The following is a 20,345-nucleotide window of genomic DNA, read 5'->3' as shown; positions in this document are numbered from 1 at the left end:
GCATCAATCATTCGAGATCTATCATTCCTAAGGAGACCACCAAATCCCAACCTCCCTGGATTTCAAAGCAAGCTGCCATCTACATCCAACTTAACAAACCCATCATCTGGTTTTTTCCAGGTCACCAATCTTTGAACTTTTGAAGTGCCGTCACTGCAAGTCTGCAAGCCAAGAAATTAACGCAATCATCCTCCATCTCATAAAAATTCCTTAAAAGCCAGCCATCCCCTGCATAATGTTCAGCATACACCACCATGCTGCGCTGGCGCCACAGCCACCAAATGGCCGCTAAAAATAGCGTTGTCCTTCCAACCGTAGCAAAAGTAGACAACCATGGAGTAAGTTTTGATTGAAAGAAAAAGTTTTTGTTATTTATCATAAACAATATGCGATTATTTAGCGCTGACAGCGATATCAAATAACATTATCCACCAGTTCGAGTCTAACAGATAATCTTAATAACATGATATGCCATGTCAGAGCTAACTTGATTGCCATGAAGATGGATTGGGTACGTATGTCTCTCAAACCTCGTCAACACTGTGTTTGCGTTTTTTAAGCGATCATTTTTTTCGTTTTTTTGAATGAGCACACGTCTACGTGATTGGAAATACAAGGCTAAATTGACCTTGACCAGCTTAACCATCTCATAAGTGTATGTTTAGATTAATTAATTGTTTATCAAGAATATTAGATTATTTTTCTTTCAAATATTATGATAAAACGATCACATACAATCCATGTATTTTAAAAAAATATTATTAATTCAAGGCATTCAAATTATTAGATGACATTGAACCAATCCTATTTATAATGGAACTAAAATTATTGGATTTTTCACTTACGTGTTGCTTTGCCTAAGTTTTTTAAAAAATGAATACTGATTTCACTGAATACGTTTCCTCTCAAATCACTCTTGAAAAAATTCATGCATTTAAATGATTGGATCCCCCCGTAGTTGCAATTTCTGAATCTTTTTCAAAAATAGAAAACATGGAAAAAAAAAAGTAAGCATTAAATAGTAAAGTCTAGATTTTTTAAAAAATATTTTTTATTTTAAAATTTATTAAAATAATGTTTTTTATTTTTAAAATTTATTTTTAACTTTAACGTGTCAAGAAAATCTAAATATATATATTTTTTTAAAAAAATTCTTTTAAAAACACTTATATGTTATGTGCCAACAGCGTTTTTGGCCGAAATGCGAAACGCCTCCTCGTTGTATAAGGAAAAGGAAAGCAGAAGAGGAAAAGAACCGTACAATACACGTCTTGTCAGGTTCCACTTTAGCAGAAAAAGGTAATCTAATGGTGAAATGTAGATAGCTTTTCTTCTCTTTTCCTCTCGGTCTACGTTTCTTGTAAAGCATGCAGCAGCAGCACCAACAACAACATTATTAGAAGCAAAAAACAAAGAGGTAGCCAATCCAATCAATCAAATTCAGAACATTAATATTAGCCATTCCGTTTCCATTCTCTCGCCCTGTAAAAGAAGGAATCTTCTGTTTTTGCTCTTCAGTCAATCTGGATTTTGAATTTCTTCTCCCTATTGATACTACAAGTCCACAGAATTTTGTGTAAGGATCTGATTGCGAGGATGGGGAGGCTGTTTGTTGTGGATCTTGAAGGGAAGATCTATAGTTGCAAGCACTGCAGGACCCATCTTGCTCTTTATGACGATATTGTTTCAAAGGTTGTTTTTTCGACCTTTCATTGATTGATTTCTCTATGTTTCATGATTATCTCGTGGTATTTTTATCTGGGTTTTGTGAATTTGTTTTGTTTTTGTGAAAAAATGGGTGCCTTTTGACGGTTGACTGTGTTTAAGTTATGATGATCTTAAATTAAGTTATCATAAGAGGTTTCGTTTGTTAGATATGAAGAATGGATTGGATTGGATTGGATAAGGGGGTTTTCGATTAGTCATTGTAATGATATCCCATTTTTCATTAGGAGAATATTAAAAAAAAAAACTAAAAAGTGTGTGTGTGTGTGTGTGTGTGTGTGTAGCGCATTTCGAGTTTATTTGGATGATGCTTAATTGGTGAAATCCTTTTGCCTCGACTTGATAAACGAAGAATAGATGATGCTGCAAGTGGAGCAATTTTTATCATTTAATGGTTAAAACCGTTAAATAAGCACCATAACATGTTGGTTAGGATCTTAGGTTGGTTAGGCTGTGAATATATGTTGTTTTGGAAGCTTGGTAATGCTTCACATGTTGCACCATTTAGAATCCTGCACTTGATGCCATATCTGGATGTCAAGAGGATTTCAATTGTGTATGATCTATTTATGGAAAACAAAATGCGTTTCACAGTTGTTTTTGGTTTATGATTGAATTTGTTGCTTAATGTGGTGGGATGTATGAACATCTTTATTGTTTTGCACTTTGTGATGATTATATTTTGTTGGTCTTCACGATGATTTTTTGTTGTTTTTGCTTAAAATGATCTTCTTTTTTGTCCTCTTCTTAGCATTCAAGCTTCACTAAAGTCGAGCTACTTGGATGCTGTATCCCCTTTGGCATTGACAAAATTTTGACAGCATATAACTGAAATGTACATATTCCATTTTGTTTAAACACTGTTGTCGTTTTGCTCTGCTTGGTTCAAAACCATACTCGTATAAAGGAACCAACCAGGCAACCAAGTGTGGAGTTCGGCCACTTCATCCTTGGATGGCATATGATGTATGTTAAAGGCATTTTTAGTAAATGGCGAGGCTATCACACCCCAAACCATTTGCAGAAGGAACATTCTATAAGTATCATGGATGATGCTCTCAAGTAGCATGAGAACTTGGGAAGGCATCCTTGTCCATGGAAAGTGACTGATTTTCAGATGCTTGATCGATCAAGTAGCTTATGTGCATGTCTGTATAATTGAGGTTATTACTGTACCAAATTTGGACCTAATTGTGAGATATTTTCTTTGTGCACACATATACAAACAATGTATATTTGCATGCCTATAAGTTGTCACAAGGATTATTATATGACAGTAGATAAGCCTTCTAAGTGAGATCGCAAACAGCAGTTTTCTATATTTTGGTAATTGTCAAAGTGAGACTTGGACAGTAACATGCTTAAAATATTTCTTGATGATAGCTCAGCATATCGGGCTGTATTGTGCTTTCACTTTTCTCATTCTGTCCAACAAATGTTGTTTGGGGTTTTAATGGGATGCCAGTGCTCTGACTACATGTTTTGCCTCTGCTCTTTTATTCAGTCTTTTCACTGCAGGCATGGGAAAGCCTATCTCTTCAATAAGGTGTAAGTTTTTCTTTATTTTTTGGGCTTCGGGCACCTTTTAATACACACTCATTAAATCTGGAGATAATTCTATGTTGGACCAACAACCTTAAGTCAATGCCACAAGGTTCCGATCACTCACATCATACAAGTGCCTCGATATATATATTATTTGTTCTTTGTGAATGATGCTGTTTGAAAGTAACATCTGAACTAGGCATTGAGTCTGCCAGGACATCTGTTGGTAGATATGCACTTGGCATTTTCCTTGTCATGGCATTGGCTTCTACTTGTGGCCGTGGGAAAGGGGAGTGGAATGCTAGGTTTATGGCAAACTGAAATAGTACAATCTGAGATGGATTCTTTAGTCTAGGCTCTCTAAGGGGGCAATGTAAAGCATCTTAGAAATCAGTCTAAAATTTGCGTTCAAATGTATGTTCACCAAGTGAGAAGAGAAGCATAATTGCTCTTCAAGCATTAAACTGTTTGTCCTCGATATGCTGTTGTAGACTGAGTATTACTGAACAGAGCAAGACAGATGAATGTCATACTGGCCTGCCTGCCGTTATCATATTCAATTATTTTTGTTTGCTGAATGGTGAATTAGATTGATTATGGATGATCTTCAGAGCATCCTCAGACACATTGTTTCACGCTAGAATGAGCCAGAAGACATTATATATTCGCACTTACAGTCCTTTCAGATTTAAATCATCTTACTCTGTATGGCAGAGCGAATGTATTTTTGGGAGAGAAGGAAGAGAGAATGATGATTACCGGGCTGCATACCGTTGCTGACATTTTCTGTGTCGGGTGTGGATCAATTGTGGGTTGGAAATATGTAAGATTAGAAGAGGCAAAGATTCGAAAAGAATTCAATGTGTTTTTGAATGTTTCTTGTTGCGGTTAGTTAATTGGATGGTTTCTTTCAGGAGACTGCACATGAAAGGAGTCAGAAGTACAAGGAAGGAAAATCTGTGCTTGAGCGGTCAGTGGATTACTGCATTAGGAGAAAGTTCTAATTCTGGGTTGAAATGATCCTCTAAATTAAGGTTGCATTGATTTGTTGTTGAGCAGGTTTAAGGTGTCTGGTCCTGATGGAAGCCATTATTGGGTGAATCATGAACACCACCACATCGGTGGAAGTGATGCAGACGATGTTTGATCATCTGTCTTGCCGTTTTATATTGTACATTCTTCTCTTCTGATCTTATTTAACCATCGACTATGAAAAACTGAATTCCTCATTTGGACAGCTCTGTCAACCAGCTGTCAATAATTGATTCTAAACATGGATTGTTGATTCTGATGAATTCATATCCAGTTTCGTACGTCAGTTCATATAGATAACAATTGTTGAATCTTTAATTGCAATTTCAATGGTCCATGAGAACAAATTAATCGCATGGTTCTCACAGTTAAAAATGTGGTTAGATATTATGTCAAAAACTATGTAGAATTAAAATTCAATTAGTGTTAAACTGCGTTAAGCTACAGATATACAACATTCTCGTTCAAATGAGGGGGACGGCTAGCTGTCTTTCGATCCAAGTCGTCGTTTGATGGGATGAGCATGGTTCTACTGAAACAGTGACTGTAATTCTTCCTCTTGCTCTGTCTGGCAGAGTGGTGGCTTCTATGTTTTCTCCCAATCACCCTTTTATATGTTTTTGATGTAAAAAGTTGTTCCAAAATAAAATAAAAAACCAGCATGAAATTGCTTTTTTTAACAGCCTTGTACATTACTTGCCTCCCCATCAGATAACATAAACACTGTAACCCATCTCTTCTTCAAATTTAACATGTTCTTTTTGGTAATTTTATTAATGAAAACACTTACAAAAACAAGTCAACCAAACACATAAAAATTACGTCTTCTTCAGCTGATGCCTGACCAAAGGCTTCCGGACTGAATCATCATCAGAACTTTCAAATTCAGGTTCAGTCATTTTATCATTCATCATCTATCAGAACATTGTTAGAGTTGTCATCATCCTGTTCTTCCATGACATTTCCGGAGACAAGAGGTTGTGACGACTCTCCATTTTGTAAAAGCACAGAATCTGACAAGACAGCATATGACTTCTTGTCAAGCAAAGGTTGTGCTATTTCAAATGGAACCCACCTGGAGATAAGACATCAGCTCGTCAGACTGAGAATAACCAGCAGACTAACAACCTAAGTTCTATCATGTACGAAAAATAGGTAACTAATGATAAATAAGCAGGAAACCAAAAGTCTAGCCTCATAATTGAAATTTTCATGCCCCATTGTTTTTCTAGTTAGTTGTAAGATTCATTAGAGCAGCTTACTTGTAACGAAGGGGACAAAGAAGCTCAGATGGGCGATATGCTGCTTTATATCTCATCTTACTGCAGGAATGAATATAATAGCCAAGATAATAATACTGAAGACTGGGACAATAGACTTCATTCTCTTTCACCCATCCTATTTCTTGCAAGGCTGAATACTTGCCTGGTGATAGAAAGGCATAATCTGGATCCCAAAACAAATAATTACTCGACAAACATTTAGGAAGGATATCGATTACACCAACAGCAACTAGGTGGCCATCAATTACATATTGCTGATGAAAGGAGCCAAAGCCACAAGGGGGAACTCTATCATCACCAGATGGTTGAACAGGTACTAAAGGAGTATCAACCAGAAACTTTCTATATAAGCTTTCAGAAACATCATCAGGAGTATCGTTATGCACATTTATCTGATATCTTCTATACAATGCAAACTCTTCTGGATCAAAACTGGACCTTTTCAAACGAATCTCAAGCCTCCGCCTTTTTCTCTTAGGATGCATGGAGCTATTCCTCAAAGAGCAGCCTTTTCTCCCGGTTGCAGATTCTTGGGAGCTCGTAGCAATATGGCTATCTTTGTTGGAAGAAGCTTGAGTTGCTGCAGTATAATAATTAATATGCCCATTGCAAGCTCTGATTGACAGGCCGTTGGTTTTCGCCAATTGATCTAAAGAAGCAGCTAAGTTTTCTGCGATAATTTTTGGAGGCAGAGGGTTATCTTCTGCACTCTGACTTGCATCCTTAACAATCGATTGCGCCTGCCTTATTGTTGCTGCTATTTGAAATGCAATGTTGCTAGAATACATGAGATTTTCTGCTCCTTCCACTGGCAGTTTTCTTTTGGCTTGTGAAACCTTCTTAACAGAAGCTTTTGGTAATTGAACACTGCAAGGAAATTGCCCACTTTCTCTGCATGTCCAAATCACGTTGTCCACTTGTTCTGACAAAGAATCAGTAATGTGGTCTCCCATATTTTTCTCCTTTTTTGTAACAGATGAGGTTTCCTTTGTTCCTAAGCTTGAAACTTCATTAAAGGCACTGGCACAAATACTGGGATCCTCTATAGCTTCCACTGCTTTTTTCACATCCAATGCACCATCTACAAACCTAGGCATGTAGCATGGTTACTACACAATAAGGAACTAAGATTTATGAACCAGAAGTGCTTTCAACACATCTTAACCTAAGAATATCATACGAACTGATTAGCCAATGAAAAAGTTGAGCTTTATAAGCCATTCCACAAAATCTCAATCACATATCAACTTTGGAATCTCCCTTTATCAGTAACTCTAATGAAGGCATCATAAACCCGATGCTTTCTGTGGACAACATTACTCCGGACTCTTGTGACCGAATAGCTCAAATTTGTTAACAGCTTAATGTGGACAGTGAAATTGTCTTCAACCCAATTGACAAACTGGAAATTGTTTTTGTTTCTTGTGTTCTAAGAGGAAAAGACTGAATTAGGACATAGAAGGCATACCTCTGCATTCTTCTAGACACTCGTTGTTGCTCTTTTGACGGAACAAAATCACTTGCCCTCAGACGGATAGTATAAGATGGGCAACAGGTCTTGTCCATCTCAGGTTTGTAAAGTGAAGAACCAGATCTTCTGCATCCTCTGTCAAGAAGGTCTGACAAGGAAGCGTTGGATTAAACGAGGCAAATGAAACAAAACTAGAATATCCACCGGAAAAAATAAAAGAAGAAAAACCGTAGTAACACACCTTTTAGATGACAACTGACACCTTATAACCTTTTACCACATCACATACTATCAAATCCGATTGCGGCAGCAAAACAAATTTTATAAATAATGAGAAAAGCTAGAAAAAAACATATAACTAACCTTGGAAGTCATCGACTGTTATGCTGTCTGCCCGCAAAACTGCGACATGGAAAATAGGAAAGACAAATAGTAAGTTCGATTTTTCATCAATCAAATCCAGATGCAAAGAATTATACATGGAACCGCTCTGATTAAAATACATATATAGCAAATCCATTTGGTACTCTTATCGAGCATACAGCATATAAATACGAATTAGAGCTGTAGTTACGCGAAAACAGAACAGAATTTCAAAATTCTGTATGGCAAAGAGAGGGAGACTGCATTCCTTAACAAAGCCCCGCTCGGTGAACAACTAAAGGATTTTAAAAAAAAAATCATCAGCTTTGATAAATTAACGAACCAAAGTAATTTGTAGCTCCAATTTTGACCTCCTCGTCACTACAGACTGGACTGAGCTAATATTTTGGTCAGTTGTAAAGCAAAACAGACGCATTAATCAACGAATTAATTTATCAAATATGTCTAGCCAAAAAATGACAATCTGAAAACGGCCTAAATTAACAACAACGTTGATGAAAATTAGAATCCAGGCAATTCAAAAGAATCAATAATTCGTCAATCAATTGCTCGAAAAAAAAAGAAACACAAACCGTGAAAGATGCTAGTGAGACCAGTGGATTTGCAATAACAACAGGGACTTTTAAGGCTGTCATCATCAGAAACGACGGGTTCTCCTCGATTATTATTACCGCTGCTGCTGCTCGCGTCGCTTTTTCTCTTGTTCCCTTCCATTCCCCCTGGTCACGAAACCAAATTCACGACTATCAACTATGAAACGACTCCGTTTGTCTGTCTAGCTCGATCAAGTTCGTCTGTCTCTGTATCAGCTTCAATTCTCAAAGATTCTTAGTGTTTTACTGGTTTTTTTCTTCTTCTTTCAGAGAGAAATGACTAACAACTGCGAGAAAAGGTAGACGTTGCGTACCCGCAATAATTTTTTTATAAAAAAATATTTTAAAAAATATTATATACTTTAATCTGGACGGAATTTTTTTTTCCCGGTCATGTTAACCAAGGTTGTTAAAATCATAATTTTAACACGGCATGAAAAATACAGTACAAACTCAAATTGTAAAAACAGATCGTAAAATTATAAAATCGTAAGGAATTTTAAAATACATTAACAAAAAATTCATGCTTCAAATAAAAATTCATACATAGTTCAAGCACCTTAAAATACATGTTTTTGCTTCGTTTAGAATAATATTAATTTTTTTGTTATTAGTAATTTAGTATGAAAAAACTAATTTAAAAAAAAATATAATCACTTAAAAACATTTTTTTTCTTTTTAATATGTATTTGGTATTTATAATGAGAACGTTTCTTACTTGAAAATACATAAAAATAAATTTAGATTTTTTTTATTTTTAATATTATGACATCAAAATTATTAAATAATACTAAAAAAATATTAATTTGATATTTTTTTCATATCAAATGTAATTTTAAAATATATCCCAACACAATTTTAAACACAAAAATAAATTATCTTTAAAAATATGTTTTTTTGTTTAAAATACTTTTTAGAAAAAAAATTATTTTTTTATTTTAAAATTTTTAATTATTTTAATATACTATATCAATATTCTTTGTGGTCCCTTTGGTAGGCAGTCTGCTACTTGTACTATGTATAGACTGAAGAGGGAAGAGTGAAGACAGTTGCTACTTGTACCATGTATAGACTGAAGAGGGAAGATTGAAGACAGTCGTGTGACTGTGCAGCCAATTGGCGCATGACAGCTGGACCGGAGGATTTTGTTTCAGCGCACCATTTTGACACAATCGCAAAATGGGTACTGAAATCGCGATTTTGCGCGATTTCATCTAATTTTTATGATTTCACTTGATTTCAACTCGATTTTATCTATTTTTGATTTTTTCAAGCGATTCAACCCGAAATGCATGTTTTGACTCGTAAAATCATACGATTTTACGAGTCAAAACGCGATTTTAACAACTTTGGTGTTAACTAAACAATTAAATGGATCAGTATGTATCCATCATTTTCCTTATCTATTCTCCTATTTTTCCATATCCATTTTCCTTGAGAAACAGACCCCATATGTCACGGCTTTTGAAAAAACCTCGCTAAATCTTCCATTACTTTAGTTCGATTAATGTGTTGTGTCTGTAGGAATAGATGATGATATCACTTGCTGCACTTGATGCTACCTGTGTTAAATTAATGGTGAAACTTTTTTATCCACGTGGTCTTGCTTTAAAGTTAATCTTAAGCATTTTGTTGTCGTATTCAATATTGTATGTGCATGTTGTGAAAAAAAACAGATGGCTTTGTAACAGATATTATTGCATTTTCAGATAGAAAAAAATATAATAATATACTAGAAAAAGATGTTGAAAAATTATATACAAACGCAAATTTTTATTCTAAATATCTTATGATGTAAAGAGATGCTTAAGACAGTGGTCAAAACCACTCTTTTATGGTTAATACGTTTGTATAGGCCTCGCACATACATAAGCAAGTGTCGTGAAATAATTTGAATTTTCCTTTTTATCCTGAATAATTCTGATTTTGTGGTGTAGTTGAATTGCGAGAGCAGTAGGGAGACTTGAGTCTCTAAAAGTGTGGTTAGTTATTTTTTAAAATATTTTATATATTAAAATATATTAAAATAATATTTTTTTTATTTTTTTAAAATTATTTTTGATATAAATGTATCAAAATGATTTAAAAATATCAAAAAAATATTAATTTAAAATAAAAAAATAAAATAAAAATAAAATTTTTTTAAAATACTTTTAAAATATAAAAATAAATAGTCATAAATGATAGGGCCATCAAATTTCAACAATGTCAGCTGCATACCTTAAAGTATTTCAATAATAACAATTTGGTCGTGCAGTGTAACCGATAACTCGTAATGAGCAGTGACAGCATTAATTAGGACAGCAAGGTGAGGGTAGCAGAGTGCTTAATTAACAAGGCAATCAATAGGCTGCAGCGTGCTTAAAAACACAATTGCATTTGGTGCTCCGACCGAACAACTTAAACATGGAGAATACTCCATCGCTAGCTAGATCCTGTCACAGCTCGTACTCGATCCGATTAATTGAAAGTTCAAGTACCAGTAATCAAGGCCCGGTCGGAAGTAGTCCGCTCCCCCCACGGCTAAGCTTTAGACTGTGCATTTTGTAGCACGGCTCTTGGGCTCAATGGAAATGGGCCAACTTGAACTATCTACTACTACTGTAACTGCAGTTTTCCACTGGTCGTTATTCTGAATCAAATCATATATAAAATTAAATTAAATTCATAAATAAATTAGTATATAATTAATAACTTACTATAATTTTTATATTTAGAATAAATATTAAACCACGTAATTAAATTTAATTATACTGTTTGAAATATATTAAAAAAATAAATTAACAATCTTAAACATTTTTTTGTTGTTGTGAGAATTGTTATATTTAATTAGAATGACATAAAATATAAAAACCTATTTCTTAAAGTTAAAAAATCACATGTTGACCTTGTATAAATAAAAACAACTGACTAATAATATGATGTCATTATTTAATGATTTCTTAAAAGATAAAATTACTTTCTACAGAACAACACGATTAATTTTATTATTATTTATATTATGTATGCTTCTACAAGAAAACATAATTAAAAAGTATTTTCGTGGGAGGTAGCATGCGATACCAATAAAAATATAATTAAAGGGATGAGAAGAAAAAGAAACTCATCCAAGATTAAATAAGAAATTAATGATTAAATAATCTATACGATACAAATTTTTTGAAGAAATGTTTTGGGCTGGTGGATGGATTCTATTTATGTGATGCTGGAAATAGCCTTCTGTTGACAGAAGCAAAATACATAAACAGATTGAAGAGGGCAATAGAATCGATGGTCTCGGCGATGGCGATATGAAGCGGCCAAGATTTTTATTAACTATTTCTTCACCTCCAGCTTCAATTTTTTCAGGTTTCGTTCTCAAAGAAGACAAATCAAAATGGGTATTGCTTGCTGTCTTCAAACTTCCACTGTTAGCTGCAGTGAGAGGCATGAGAACGAAAAGGGTTGCTCATTCAACCCTTGTATTTATTGCTCTTCCTGTAAGAAATGGTAGCCTTGCACCAACTATGCTATTCATATGATCAGCATCAAATTCCTTTGATTTGCAGTCCACTCTGATTTTTAATAAGGTGTGAGGAGTGAAGGGGGGGTTAGAAGAGAGAAGGAAAGAGACCGTGGAGGGTTTTGTAAAGATAGGATTTGTGTTGGCAAGCGTATTTTAAAAATATTGTTTTTAATATTAATTTTAAAATGAATTGTTGAAGCAAGTAGCGAGGTCTCCTCTTTTATTTCCTTTAATACATTTTTTTTATATAAATTGAATTTCAAGTTCCTTTTTTAAAAATAATTTCAAACAAAATAATTGATTTAACATGTGAATGGAATTGAATTTAATTCACATAATTCCATTATATTATCTGATTATTTGGAATTTTAAAATTGAACGTCAAATTAATTTGTGTGTTTGCCTTTTGATAGTATATTATATAATCTCCAAAAAAAAAATTCAAATCATAAAAAAACAGGTAAAAACAAATTAAAGTGGAGACACTCGATTGCTACAGTAATTCCATATCAAGAATATTATTCCAAAAATACTATTTTTTTTACCATGAAGATTCTTTCGAGTAAACTGTTTCGCCAACCAGTTTTATATTTTTCAAGGAACAATGATAGCTTCTCCATTATGGGACTAGGTAGAATAGTCTCGTTGAAACCATGGCGAACACAACACCATGAAAGAATCATATTAGGTGGTGGTCTAGTGGTAAAAATTTGGAACAAAAATGTTTGTTTTTTCTGTTGTCTCAGGTTCAAGCCTTGTGGTTGCTCATATGATGGCCACTGGAGGCTTACATGGTCGTTAACTTCAGGGCCCATGGGATTAGTCAAGGTACACGCAAGCTGGCCCGGACAGCCACATTAAACTAAAAAAAAAAAAAATCATACTTCGGAGTTTCACTGGCAATGGTAATGGACAGTACTAGGTAGAGGATGGACAATTGACGTTCTCTGTTGACTACGTTAGGCTTCTACGCTCAACTAAAAACAATTTGGTATTAGCCCAATTGGATACATGGGTCGAAATGGTTTGCCATGTGATTCTTAAACACTACTATAAATTTTTATTTGAACCTTAATGATTTCTTTTTCCAACTACAATATAAAAATAATAATAAATTGTTTATAAAAATTCAATTCAAATCATTTTTTGTTCTTGGTTTTTAAAGTTTTTAAATAAAATTTTAAAATGATTTTATCACATTTATAATATTTTTAGGTTCCAACCACATATAAATAGCCACACTATGTTAATAATTTTTAGAACATTGATTTAGCAATTATAAAATAATTATTTTTTTAGATAAACAATGATTTTAATTTAAAATTTTGAGCTCGTTAAGGGAAACATGAGATGCATTAATATAAAAAAATTACATTGATTGAAAAAATTTATTCAAAATGACTGAATTCTCATATTTAATAATAACATTAAAGAATTTCTTGAAACTTGAACGTTTGTTTTTTGCATTTAAAAATACCTTTGTCTCTCCACGGTACAATGGGAGTATACAGACTAGTTTTTTTTATAAACAATTTCTTTCCTCCTGGAAAAAAAAACACTCAATGGTTGGTGTTCTTATGCAGTTACTACTTGGCAAACGAAACAACATAAAACTCCATTAAAAAATAAAATAAAAATTCAATGATCACGAACAAATTTATGTATATGATCACTGAAAATAACTTCTTACAATGTAAATAGTTGTTTCATATTGATTTTATATTACATTAATCCTTATTTTTATAACTACGAGTAGGGGTGATTATTTTCGATTCGGTTCGATTTTTATAAAAAAAAATAACCAAATCAAATTTTTTTTTTTAAAACCGAAACCGGTTCAAACTGATCGGTTTCGGTTCGGTTTGGTTTTTTAAGACAAAAACCGGTTCAACTCGGTTTCTGGTTTTTTCGGTTCGGTTCGATTTTTTTATTTCAGGTTTACAAAACCGAACCAATCGGTTTTTTTAAAATTTTAATCGATTTAATCGATTTTTTTTTACTGTTGGATTTTTTCTATTATTTTTTTTCTAATTTTCTAAGTTTAACTGGTTTTTTAATTTTTTTCTCACCAGGTTTTATAAAATTATTATTTCTTACGTTGTGTATGTAAATGCTCCTGATAATTCTAATAAAGAAAAAAAAAAGACATTTAGGAATAACTATTATATCGCTAACCGAAGGAAGCACAAAAAGAAAATGTTCCCCAAACAAAGGGCATTAACAATAACAATAAAAGAAGTCAAGGGCACAACTGCAAAACAAACCCACCAATCCAAAAGATTAAAAGCAATAACATTAAAGAAAGACGGGGTAATATCGTGATAATCCACCCACCTAAAAAAGAATTAAAAAAAAGAAAGAAAGAAAATCTGAAACGTAGGCTTTAAGTGAGAGAAAAGAGAAACAACAACCAGCAGTACTTTCTCCCTCACTGTCTCTATTATAGTTACAGTTGTATTATTTTAAAAGTGTATTTTAAGCGAGTTTTAACCTTTTCTTATTTTAAATTAATTTTTTTTAATGTTTTTAAATTTTTTAATCTATTATAATTAAAATAAAATTTTAAAAATAAAAAAATATTATTTTAATACCTTTTAAAATAAAAAATGTATACCATACTCCTTCCTCCCTCCAACTTCCAACCACACCACACCCCATTATCATTAAAAAACCGCTACGTTTTCTCCCTTCTTTCTTTTACCATTTCACCCTTCACATTTCCCCTTAATCACACTCACTGCCACTCACCCCGTTTCTCTCTCCATTGTCTCTCCTTCATCTTCATTTTTTTTCTCTTCAGCTCTCCTCATTCTCTTCCAAAATTTTCTCTCTAGAAATTCTGAGTGTTTCTCTCTCTGCAAGTGTTTCTTTTCTCAGCTTTTGTGTAACAACAACGGTACTTGCTTCAGCTTTCTCTCTCAGGGATTTGACTTAACAATGGAGCTCTCTTGAAGCTGTGCTCTCTGTCTCTGTAGCTTTCAGCTCTGTGAAGCGTAGCTGCCTCAAAATGCTGCGTTTCGAATGCAATTTTAGATCTAAAAGGCGTGTATGAGAAACGAAGCTTGTTTTTAGCTTTCGATCCGTGAAATTTTGATTGTGTTTTGGTTGGAGAGTTTTTCGTACTTTATTTTCTTAAGATTTGAAAAAAATGAATCGTAGTTTTAGGGCACAGGACTCGCAAATGCAAATGCAAGCAGCAGTGGTGAAGCAAAGACAGCAGTTAAGAGCTAAAATGATGAAAGAAAAAGAAGAAGAGCTTGCTTTGTTTTTAGAAATGAAGAAGCGTGAAAAAGAGCAGAATAATTTGTTTTTAATCAACAATACTGAAGATTTTGAAGCGCCATTTGGTAATAATACTTTTTTTTGTGTGGATTTGATCTGGTGAAGATGTTTATTTGGTTCAAATTTTTAATTTATTTAATGTTCTGGATGTTGCTATCCCCCCCCCCCCCAAAAAAAAAAAAAAAATTGCAGGATCAAGACATGGAACTTCTCCGATATTTAATATTTCTTCTTCAACGCCAGCGAGGAAAACAGGAGCTGATGATTTTCTCAATTCCGAGAATGATAAACATGACTATGACTGGTAGGTAACTAGAAGCTCATTCTTTTTTTCCCTTTTCTTGGTCTTGATGTATTCTTAAAAGGTTTAATTCGTGGATTCATATGATTTCCAAATGTCTTGTTTCGGCGAGCTTCAAGATTCATTATCAGTTTATTAAGAAAATAGAATTGAATAAAACTGTTAGGGCTAGAAATCTTCAAGGACCTCCGTTTTTTTTTTTTTTTTGGTTGCTTAGTATTACCTTTTCCATTTTGTTTTCTTGCTCTAGTTTTACTTGGTCTTTGTTTAGCTCGGGTCTATTATAAAGAAAAGATTTGAAAGAAAGGGACTATCTATAGAGGAAAAAAGAGACGGGAAAGGAAGAAAACGCGTATAGTTATTGATAATTTGTGCTTTTTCCTTGAAGTGGATGCACTTTGTAGATGTGACTGATGATAACTTTGCAATACTTCATATCGTTGGAGAAATTCCTGTCATCCTCAAGCATTGATAGAAGCACATTATATTTTGTTGAAATAATACTCTGGTTAAACTCATAATAACTTGCTGATAGCAACTTGATAAGATTCTTGTATCTCCTTCAATAAAGTGTCTTAATTATGACTGCTGAATGCTGCTGCATGTTGGTGTAGAAAGTTTGTACGATGCATTTTATCCCTCTTATTCCTGTCTTAATTGGAAATAAAGAGAGATCCGAAGTTTTTGGTGGAAGGAATGTGACAATTTGATTTCTACTATAGAATCCAAAACCGATGCAAAAATCTTACTGCTGGAGCTGTGGTAATCTAAGTTGCTATCTTTTCTAAGAATAAGCTGTATGGACATCATAATGAATCCTAGAGGAGGTTGGGCCTAGACCATTTTCTTGTTCTGGATGATAGGCTTCTGTAAGGTGGAGAAAGCTGACAGTTTCTCATTATTTATAGAAAGTAAAATTCAAGATCTCCAATCATATTTTCAGAGATTGATCATACTTCTCTGGAATAGGCAAACTATCAATTTTCTCCAATTTATTTTCTGAGTTTGATCTTATTTCAGCAGCTTGTGGACTTCTCGATAAACTGCCACAATTGTATAATCAGTAGATATACATATTCTGTTGCCTAACAACGCGACATAAATTTCATAGGTGGAGCTTGTATGTGTATATTATATTATATTAAAAATTCAATTCCTTGTTTCACACAGATGTAATGAGCTAAAAACAGTGCCAGTAAACTGATGTTAATTAGATTTACCATCTGTTTTCAGGCTCCTAACTCCTCCTGGTACCCCTCTTTTTCCTTCTTTGGAGGTGGAATCACAAAAGACCATTATGAGTCAGATTGGTACTCCAAAGGCCTGCCCGACTGCTCTGAAATCTAGAGTAAGAGCACTATTGTTCATATAGTTGCATGTTACTAAAGTTGATTCATGCAATCCACTTTGTTAAAGGAAAAACAGGCACAGTGCATTGTTGTCATGGTTTTAGTTGAAAGAAAAGATTGTGTTTAGAAGCATCTGAATTGCATAGAATTTATTGCTCCATATCCATTTTTATTAACAACAAGTCAAACTATGCAAGTTTATTATGAAACAATTGAAGCTTCTGGTATTCATTTATTTGACCAGTTTCCTTGACAAACAACAAACTTGCCTTGAATTCTTGGTTTCTGGATTTCACTAGACCGTGTTAGCTTAAACATCCAATTTTGGAAGAAAACAAAGAGTTTTGAACGTTAACCACTAAAGATAATTGTTAAAGAGTTTTGAAACCATAGCTATGCTTGGTGTTTCCTCTCATGTGTAAAAGTTACTTAAAATTCATGAAAGTGGTCTTCATTTTTATCTTCTTTTTAGAAGCTTTTTGGTCTTATGATGCTTGAGTTCACAACTAATATGCTAAGTGAATTCTGTTCATTGTGGTCATAGCTAGCTAGCCCTCAGCCAGATCCTGTTCGAAGGGGCAACTTGGTATCCAAACAACCCGCTTCCTCCCCTGGGTTGAACTCTTCAGGTGCAGCAATGCGCAGGCCCTCATCATCTGGTGGTCCAGGATCTAGGCCTTCAACACCAACTGGACGCCCCACGCTGACTACAGGTTCTAAACCTTCAAGATCATCAACACCTACCTCTCGGGCCACTCTGTCCTCGTCTAAGCCCACAGTTTCCGCAGCTAAGCCAACTGTCTCTGCAGCTAAATCGACTACTTCTACAATGAAGTCCACAGTTCCTGCAAGATCCTCAACACCATCAAGGTCAACACGATCTTCAACGCCGACTGCAAGGCCCTCTATACCCCCATCTAAGTCGACATCAAGGGCTGCAACCCCAACTCGACGGCCATCCACTCCATCTAGTTCACCAAGCCTATCTGCTCCTCCTGTTAAGTCATCATCTTTAGTTACCAAGTCAGCTCCTACAGTTACCAAGTCAGCTCCCACAGTTGCTAGAAATCCTGTCCCATCACGTGGCTCTTCGCCAACAGTGAAATCTAGGCCATGGAAGCCCTCAGAGATGCCTGGTTTTTCACTTGATGCTCCTCCAAATTTAAGAACTACAGTACCTGAACGGCCACTTTCAGCTACTAGGGGTAGGCCTGGAGCACCTAGTGCTCGATCTTCCTCTGTTGAGCCTACTCCTAATGGACGTCCAAGACGACAATCATGCTCTCCATCAAGAGGACGTGGCCCCAATGGCATTATGCACCCCAGTGGGAGTTCTGTTCCTGCATTTAGTCGTGGGCGTTCTAAAATTAATGACAATGTTAGCCCTGTCGTTATTGGAACCAAAATGGTTGACAGAGTGATAAATATGCGAAAGCTGGCACCTCCCAAGCAAGATGACAAACATTCTCCTCGTTTTCTGACTGGGAAGTCTTCATCTCCAGACAGCTCAGGCTTTGGAAGAACACTCTCAAAGAAATCTTTGGATATGGCCATTAGACATATGGTATGTATAGTCCATTAAGTCTATTTTTTATTTTGAACTGGAGACAAGAACCCTTGGTGGTAGAACCTAAGTGTTTCCAAGTGGATAATTTCTAATCCTTTTACTGCATCAATATTTCACGAGATAGCTATCTTTCATTTCTTCTATATGTTGATTTGTTTCCAGTTTTCATGAAGTCAAACAAAATTTGACATAGTTTCTTTTCTTTTCTTATTTTATTCCACATCTCTCTCAGTTCCTTGAGACGATATTCATCCAAAGTGATAGAGAGATCGAGTCGAGCAACTAAGTGCTTTATTTATCCAGTTATTTGTTCTGATTTTGTTTTGTCTGCGCAGGACATAAGGCGCACCATTCCTGGTAATTTACGGCCTTTGATGACCAATATCCCAGCATCTTCGATGTACAGTGTGAGATCAGGGCATACAAGAAGCAGAACAGTTAGTGTTTCAGACTCTCCGCTTGCCACGAGCAGTAATGCTAGTTCAGAAGTGAGTGTCAACAACAATGGTCTTTGTTTGGATGGGATTGAATTAGAAGATGATATTGGCAGTGGGAGAGGTGGGCGTTCTCCTCTACGAGGCAGGTGATGTTCAGAATTAAACATTTGAGTTATGAACTCCCATTCTAATCACTACGTGTATTCTTCTGGGTCCTCAACCAGCTTGACACTTAAAAGAGGAACCTATATCCAGGGAAAAAAAAAAAAAAAGGAAAAAACTGACCAGAGCCTTCTTTCTATGTTTGATGTAAAGTTTGCTAGATTGGTTGGCGATTAAGTTTTATGTAATCCGTTGCCTTTGTATAATTAGGAAAATCAGTTATAAGTAGAACAGTCTTTATTGCAAATTTTCTACAGGTGGGGTATTCTGAATAACCCCCCCAACACCTCTGCCTTGCATAATCTCAAGATTTTTTGTTTCACTTATCTGGCATTCCAATATGAATAGAACGAACGAGGTTATAAAAAATTGCAGATGCTTACTGGTTTTGGATTTCAGCACTCTTGTCAAGAAAAATGACAGCAGATTTTTTGGGTAAGCGGGCTCCCATTTACCAACCTACTTTGTGACCAACGCCGAGGGGGATTTAATGCTGTATCATTATCCATGCTCGATGCCTTTCATTTGCGTTTGTTTTGCTACGGAAAAAACATTTAGGATGCTCGGTAAGCAATGCTGTAAAAAATAGTATGGTGATAGAATGATGTTGATGATAGTGATAGTGGTTATAGTGGTAGTGGTAAGGATTCTTGTAGAGGTGGTGGTTATGTAGCGATGAATGATGGTGATGATAATTATAATTGCTTTTTATCCATAAAGAGAGAAAAACTTCGTAAGACTATGTGTGTGGGTGTAGGTTACATAACAATATTTAAGGTTATTTTGTGGGTTCAAGGTTGTGTATATATATAGCTTTGGATCCGTGTGGGTGTGGGTGTGACCGTACAAAGACAAAGTGGTCTTTGCGTTTATCATCTATAATTTTGAATTATTTTGGAACAAATACCTAGAAATGTAGTTGACCACTGTGAAAGTTGTCCTCAGTCTAGGCGTAGTAGATTGCGAACGATGATGACTATTAGACCGATTCTTGAGATGACACCTGTACAAGCACTCTCACATTTAGATGCATGTATGTTTTGTTCCTTTGGTTGATGACAAATAGCGTGTTTAACCAGAGAACAGTATGTTGAGTGTACCATCTTGTCCTGAGGTTTGGATGGCTCAACGGCATCTGATTTGAGCCTTCTGTCCAAGGATGTTACCATTTGAAGATGGCATGCTTTGAACTCAGTGGACCATCAAAGCCTTCGGGGATCCAAACCGATAAGATATGCTCCTGGGAGGCACTGGGCCTCCAGGGTACCCGGGATCAAACTTGGAACTTGTGGTCGTGTGAGCCTAGTCTGAGTTGCGGTTCCTCGGATGAGTTTCAAGGCAAAATCTACTCCAGGTCCAGTTGCAGGTAGGCATAGACGTAACCAGAGAGTATCAACTCCCAGCCCATTGGCGAGGCAAAGATTCAAACTTTGCAGAATAGATGAAGTTACTTGTAACTCCATCCCTCCAACTAAACATTTTCATGGAAAAAAAACCTACGATAAGTGCGAAGTAGGGGATTAAGACAGCCGAAGCAGGCAAATAGAACACTTTTGAGCTGTACAAAAGAGACTAGGATAAGAAGATAAAGGGGTCAAGCTTTGCAAGCAGCGTCATTTCCAACTCCAGCGCTTGGAAGCTGGACCACATGCAGTAATGTTACTCATGTACCCATAGCCATGAGATATGAGTTAAGATTAATCCCCAAA

The 20,345-nt window shown here is 35.2% G+C and overlaps 2 protein-coding genes and 1 pseudogene across 4 annotated transcripts; 2 read left to right on the top strand and 1 right to left on the bottom strand.

The window, feature by feature from the left end:
- The first annotated feature begins 1,195 nt into the window (after window positions 1-1,195).
- LOC7494483 (protein yippee-like) lies at window positions 1,196-4,583 on the top strand. Of its 3 annotated transcripts, none has more exons than XM_024606760.2 (6): window positions 1,196-1,417; window positions 1,562-1,692; window positions 3,230-3,273; window positions 3,985-4,093; window positions 4,185-4,240; window positions 4,330-4,583. In XM_024606760.2, exons 2-6 carry the CDS (start codon window positions 1,597-1,599, stop codon window positions 4,415-4,417), a joined length of 393 nt encoding a protein of 130 aa, XP_024462528.1. In that variant the 5' UTR covers window positions 1,196-1,417; window positions 1,562-1,596; the 3' UTR covers window positions 4,418-4,583. The 3 variants fall into 3 exon arrangements, with proteins under 3 accessions (XP_024462528.1, XP_024462527.1, XP_002312152.1); XM_024606759.2 differs by having other exon boundaries at window positions 1,197-1,417; window positions 1,569-1,692; XM_002312116.4 differs by having other exon boundaries at window positions 1,197-1,692.
- A 431-nt stretch (window positions 4,584-5,014) lies between these two features.
- On the bottom strand, window positions 5,015-8,360 carry LOC7488014 (arginyl-tRNA--protein transferase 1-like; annotated as a pseudogene).
- A 5,887-nt stretch (window positions 8,361-14,247) lies between these two features.
- On the top strand, window positions 14,248-18,883 carry LOC7494482 (uncharacterized). The gene is made up of 5 exons (XM_002312115.4): window positions 14,248-14,885; window positions 15,013-15,124; window positions 16,355-16,469; window positions 17,015-18,034; window positions 18,373-18,883. Exons 1-5 carry the CDS (start codon window positions 14,687-14,689, stop codon window positions 18,622-18,624), a joined length of 1,698 nt encoding a protein of 565 aa, XP_002312151.1. The 5' UTR covers window positions 14,248-14,686; the 3' UTR covers window positions 18,625-18,883.
- The last annotated feature ends 1,462 nt before the right edge of the window (window positions 18,884-20,345 follow it).

Source organism: Populus trichocarpa, chromosome 8 (assembly GCF_000002775.5).
Source record: "Populus trichocarpa isolate Nisqually-1 chromosome 8, P.trichocarpa_v4.1, whole genome shotgun sequence".
Taxonomy (NCBI): Eukaryota; Viridiplantae; Streptophyta; class Magnoliopsida; order Malpighiales; family Salicaceae; genus Populus; species Populus trichocarpa.
Note: the sequence above shows the minus strand (reverse complement) of the source record. Positions and strands in the feature narration are given on the sequence as shown.

What these genes read in the sequence shown, in the direction of transcription:
- LOC7494483 (XM_024606760.2), top strand. Translation starts at nt 1,597, where the DNA reads ATGGGGAGGCTGTTTGTTGTGGATCTTGAAGGGAAGATCTATAGTTGC. An exon ending in GCCTATCTCTTCAATAAGGT is followed by an intron (nt 3,274 to 3,984) that starts GTAAGTTTTTCT and finishes TCTGTATGGCAG; the next exon opens with AGCGAATGTATTTTTGGGAG. An exon ending in CAATTGTGGGTTGGAAATAT is followed by an intron (nt 4,094 to 4,184) that starts GTAAGATTAGAA and finishes GGTTTCTTTCAG; the next exon opens with GAGACTGCACATGAAAGGAG.
- LOC7494482 (XM_002312115.4), top strand. Translation starts at nt 14,687, where the DNA reads ATGAATCGTAGTTTTAGGGCACAGGACTCGCAAATGCAAATGCAAGCA. An exon ending in AGATTTTGAAGCGCCATTTG is followed by an intron (nt 14,886 to 15,012) that starts GTAATAATACTT and finishes AAAAAATTGCAG; the next exon opens with GATCAAGACATGGAACTTCT. An exon ending in CGACTGCTCTGAAATCTAGA is followed by an intron (nt 16,470 to 17,014) that starts GTAAGAGCACTA and finishes TTGTGGTCATAG; the next exon opens with CTAGCTAGCCCTCAGCCAGA.